Here is a 5773-nt window from a genome sequence, read left to right on the forward strand (position 1 = left end):
TCTTAAACACTTAAATACAGACAATACACTTCCATAACATTCATACATAGATACATACATACATTAGCCCTATTATTTACATTTACATTTTTAGTTGAAGACAACGTAATAACGAAATAAATAAATAATAATACAGAAAGAAAAGTGGAGAGACAAAAACATAACTCTCCTTACCCTTGGGATCACAAGATAGCTCAATTCACCATTGAGAAAAACGTAATTGTTTTCATGGTATCCCGTATGTAAACATATGTTGTTTGTTTGTTTGTTTGTTGTTGTCTTCCAGAGTGTCAATGCTCCTCCTCATTCTAAGATGAAGTTATGGAAGTGTGCCACCATCGCCTTGACTCTCTGTGGTGCAGCACTGTCCCTCTTCCTCACTAGAACCATGGTCCCCACCGCGCTACGTCACCCCCCCACACGGGACTCCTCGTCTTCGTCACAGACGTCCTCCTCCTCATCCACCCTGATCACAAGCAGACAGCGCAGAGCCCGGTCGACAGAAGGAATCAGCTCTATACTGACAGAAAGTAAGTTAGAAACATTGTAACCAATTAGCAACCTTACTTGATTAGGTAGGGGTTTTGATTGGCTCTTGTTGCCGAAGCTCTGATTCTATTGTATACTGTATATCAAATATTGACTGGACTTGTGTAATACTCAAAGTTCTTTACCTTGTAGGGGAGGAACTCACCTGTCACCTCACCTCACTCACAACCAATGACAACTGTCAAAATAAAAACTACAAACTTGTGGTACTTTACAGGCCTGAGTATAAAATGGTTGGGTCCAGTGTTCACAGTTCAATTCTCCTGTGATGTCAATGTGGGGCAGTGTTTGTTGGGAGGTCTGAAGGCCATCATTAGTGTACCTTTACAGACAGCATGTTGGAGTAGCAGCCAAATGCAGCTTACTGGCGGCTGTGGCGGCTGTGGCGCAGGAGGTAGAGCTGCCATCTACTGATCACAAGGTTGGCAGATCGGCGGTTCGAGCCCCGGCTGGCCACAAGTCGAAGTGTCCTTGGGCAAGACACTGAACCCCAAAATTGCTCCCAGTGAGCGGGCCGGTGCCTTGCATGGTAGCTTGCCGCCATTGGTGTGTGAATGTGTGTCTGAATGAGTGAATGAGAGGCCGCTGTAAAGCGCTTTGGATAAAGGTGCTATATAAGTCAGTCCATTTACCATTTACTGTAATAAGTTATAGCCATGGTAATCAAAACAGTGTGACGCTTAGAGAATAGATAGCTAACTGCATTAATGTCCATGTCAGGAGCGTCATCTTAATTATCCATGGATGGAATGATAGGCAAGAACGATAGGTAGAAACTGGATGCCAATGAAAAAAGACTAGCATAAAGTAATGATAAAGTGTATACAAAAAGGAAATTGCATCATTTTTAAAAAAAACAATTAAAAAAAATATTTAGAAATGTAAAATGTTATTTACAGTGTTGAGAGAGTCAGGTAACATGAGTGTCAGAGAGAGAGAGAGAGAGAAGCTGTGTCCTAATTCTCTAACCTTTTCCTGAAGTGTGCACTCCCTATATGGAATGGACTGTTGGGTAGAAACTTCCTCAAGTCCATACTTGCATCAATCTTATGCTTCTAAATCCATGTGAAGAAGTGCACACTTGGTAGAGAATTGGGACGTAGCACAGGGACTCTCTCTTTGACACTACCACCCCCCAAGTTTATTTATCATATACACAGAATACAGCTGTACATGGAGCAATGAAATGCTTAGGGAAAGCTAGCTCCTCAACAGTGCAACAAATAATAATAATAATAATAATAATAATAATAATAATAATACAAACAATTAACATAGGTAGTAAGCATCTCAAACATAACAGCAATAGTGGGGTGGGAAGATAAATATAGTTGTAGCAATAGTAGTATGTAATAGTATGCATGTATTTATGTGAGTGTGTGTGTGTGTGTGTGTGTGTGTGTGAGAGAGAGAGAGACAGAGAGAGAGAGACAGAGAGACAGAGAGAGAGAGAGACAGAGAGAGAGAGAGAGACAGAGAGAGAGAGACAGAGAGAGAGAGAGAGCGACACAGAGAGAGAGAGAGAGAGAGAGAGAGAGAGAGAGACAGAGAGAGAGAGAGAGCGACACAGAGAGAGAGAGAGAGAGAGAGAGAGACAGAGAGAGAGAGAGAGCGACGACACAGAGAGACAGAGGAGAGACAGAGGAGAGACAGAGTATGTGCAGTATTGATGTAGGGTCCTTGTTGCCTCCCATCCTCTGACTGCTGCCTATTTCCAAATGATCTCAAAGTAAATACCATTTGTATCTCATTTGCATATCTGTTTTTCTCTGCGCTGGTCTCTCCTGCTGCCTCAGCCAGCAGATGTAACTCACACCGTTATTCAGATCATCCAGTAGAGATTTCCCAGGCCAGGTCATGTGTAACTCCAGCTACCCTAATCAGCTAATCTGTCATGCTATCGTCAGGTGACGCAGTGATCTTCACACACAACAAGGAGACCTCCCATAGGGCCACACTTAAAAAATAAAATAAAGACTTTTAAAAACTAAATTCAATTCAATTCAATTCAACTTAATTCGCCATGTGCAGTGCACTAGGAACATGACTTGGTATTCTATGATGCTAAACAAGCTACAGTACATACAACAACAAGACGACAATACAACAAAACTCAAGACAAAATATACAGTACCAATACGAGTGAATGTTATGAATAAATATACTGTACAACTAAGTGCAAGAACATGTACAGTGCAAGGTGCAATGATCAGGAGTTATTGAGAAGGGCCGTGGCTTTGGGGAAGAAACTGTTCAAGTGTTGTGATGTTTTTGTCCTGGTGGCCCTGTACCGCTGTCCAGAAGGGAGTGGAAAAAGACACAGTACAGAAAGCAAAGAGAACAAAATAATACAAAAACGAAAACAGAACAAAAATATAAAAGATCAAATTGTATTCAAAAAAGCAGAATGGTGTGAGAGCTCCGGCAGCTATGGGGAAGAGTGTTATTCTGTATGTGAATAATATACCAGGCAGTGAAGAACACAATGTTTAGTCCTGGACACTGTTACATGAACCTGAGGGTGTGGGATCTAACATGCCCCTGGTGTTGCCAAAGACCCTGAGTCATTTAACACTAGAACAGCCGTGCCTTTTTTACCTACTAAAAGAGCCGCCTCGGGGGTCAAATGATCCCCTCTTTACATGGCTAAGCTGCTATTTACACACAACGACCACTAGTTGGCCACTTGTAAATTAGCCTGCTTGACTTCCTATACCGAAAAATGGCAAAATAGCTTTATACTAGCTTATCCTGATGTGATTTTGAAAATGTTAGGATACTGGGTGGTAGAACGCACATATGTATGTAGGAAAGGTCATGAAAGGAGGGTCCTGAAATTTGATCGAGTGCAAAGATATATAAAACATCTTTACTCAGAGAGGTCAAATGACCCGTCATGGCTGATTAAGTGTTTAAGGATGGTGATTACTTGTCTGGTGGTTTCTCCTCTGCTTTAACTGTATACAACTCTGTCCCATTACCGGACAAAGTTTATTTTTATCATCTTAAGCTTACCGGTATATACAGTATGCACATGAAACATCTGCTGTCATATCCAAATGTCAATAGTCGAAAAAATCACGGCAAATCAACAAGCAGGAACCAACACCAAACCCTTGCAAGTTAGTGTATGTGACAGTTTGAATGTGCTCACAGTTACAGTAGAACTTAAGCTATAAGTGATAATGTTGAGTTTTATGACTCACACGTCCCTGTACATAACATAATTAATGGTGTGATTTCTCCACAGGCGTAACTCTATTTCTCCACAGGAGTAACTCTATTCTCATGGAATTTTTATTGGTCGTCACGCTCATATACATTTACAAGTTCTATTAAAGTTCTACTTCATATAATGGCATCAACATTTTTTTGGTATTTGGTAATCCCACTAACAAAAGTTCTGGGTCAGGCGCCCAAATGTCTAAGACATGTTTCGGTACTACTTACAGTACTACCTTACTGTACATCTCACAAAGGTTTCACTACATCATCATGTGCTGTGACAGCTTTTAGATCCATTCATACAGTATGTCCAAACTCCAAAGGTGAACGGTAGAGGTTATCTTGGAGTCACTTTGATGTTTTGATTTAAACACTTACTGTAGCATACTGTATATGAATGTTTTACAAATGATTGATGAGCAAATGTCATACCATAAAGAGTCAAGTGTTCCCCAGGCCAAGTATTACACATGTTTGTCCAGATGTTTGTGTCTTCCTTAACCCTAAAACCTCCTCTCAAGGGTTTTAAAAAGCAGCTTAAGACTGTGTTGTATAGACAGGCTTTTGGATAGCCCCTAGGGCCTGTCTCTCTGTGTCCTGCTGATGCTGTTACACCTGTTGTCTGACCTTGTATTATGTTTTATTTGTGTTTCCTCCTTGTTATGTAAAGCACTTTGTGACCCTTGGTCTGGGAAAGATGCTGTATAAATGTTACGGTACATGTGGGAATACGGTACATGTGGGAAAACTAGGGTTAGGGTTAGGTGCTACGTCGACTTGGTACATGCTGGCATGTCTAACCCTAACCCTAACCCTAACCGTAGCAATCTAGCACCTAACCCTAACCCTAGTTATCCCACATGTACTGTAACATAAATACATTTTACTTACTTACTTACTTACTTGGGGCGGCTGTGGCGCAGGAGGTAGATTCGGTGTCTAATGATCGCAAGGTTGGCAGATCGGCGGTTCGAGCCCCGACTGGCCACATGTCGAAGTGTCCTTGGGCAAGACACTGAACCTCAAATTGCTCCCAATGAGCGGGCCGGCGCCTTGCATGGTAGCTTGCCGCCATTGGTGTGTTAATGTGTGTGTGAATGGGTGAATGAGAGGCCATTGTAAAGCACTTTGGAATAAGGCGCTATATAAGTCAGTCATTTTACCATTTACTTACCTCCTCTCCTCCGGTTCCGTTGCAGTGATGCACATGTTCCAGAGCTTCACGGAGGACGAGCTGAAGCAGGTGATCGGCACCCTGGTGGAGAGGAAGGCCCGGCGGGAGGCCCGGCAGAGCAGGAGGACTAAACGGGCCAAGAAGGCCGTGAAGCCGTGTTCCCTGAGGAAGGCCGAGGTGACGGTCAGCCAGCTGGGCCTGGGCTACGAGAGCGACGAGACGCTCCTGTTCAGGTACTGCAGCGGCTCCTGCAAGGCCAGCCGACGCAACTACGACGTCATCCTGAAGAAATGGCAGAGTAAAGGCATCGCCCGGAGAGAGAGGAGTCCCTGTTGCCGCCCCATGGCGTACGACGACGACATATCCTTCCTGGATAACAATAACAAATACAAGACGCTAAACGAGTGGTCGGCTCTGGAGTGTCGCTGCGTATAATGGCGGTCACTGGCTGCGTATAATGGTGGTCACTGGCAGCAGCCGTTTTTATGAGGTCGTAGATCGTGTGTGGGTTGAGGAAACACTTGCTTAAAGCCACAAGAAATGCAACAACTACTGCTAAGAAAAAGAGCGAAAACAGGAGTAAACCACAAAGGATTTCCTCAGAAGGACACTTACGTATGGATATTGGAAACTACTCTTTTTTTTTTGGACAACAGCAAAATACCGTTCTGTTTTTGCTTTCTTTGCCTTTCATAGGATACTTCTTCTCTGTCTGCTGTTAGAATGATACATTGTGTGACCTTTGACCCTGCTTGTCATAATCATAGGTCATCACAGGTACAGCAATGCTTTCGTTGTTTTCATTATCAAACAATCGCTCCAGTG

At 43.0% G+C, this 5773-nt stretch overlaps 1 protein-coding gene across 1 annotated transcript; it reads left to right on the forward strand.

The window, feature by feature from the left end:
• Positions 1 to 298: 298 nt before the first annotated feature.
• On the forward strand, positions 299 to 5383 carry nrtn (neurturin; the record flags this gene model as incomplete). Its single annotated transcript, XM_080536496.1, has 2 exons — positions 299 to 530; positions 4974 to 5383. Exons 1-2 carry the CDS (start codon positions 314 to 316, stop codon positions 5381 to 5383), a joined length of 627 nt encoding a protein of 208 aa, XP_080392622.1. The 5' UTR covers positions 299 to 313.
• Positions 5384 to 5773: the final 390 nt, after the last annotated feature.

The sequence above is a fragment of the Nansenia antarctica genome (genome assembly GCF_963989245.1).
Source record: "Nansenia antarctica genome assembly, chromosome: 7".
In the NCBI taxonomy this organism is placed as follows: domain Eukaryota; kingdom Metazoa; phylum Chordata; class Actinopteri; order Argentiniformes; family Microstomatidae; genus Nansenia; species Nansenia antarctica.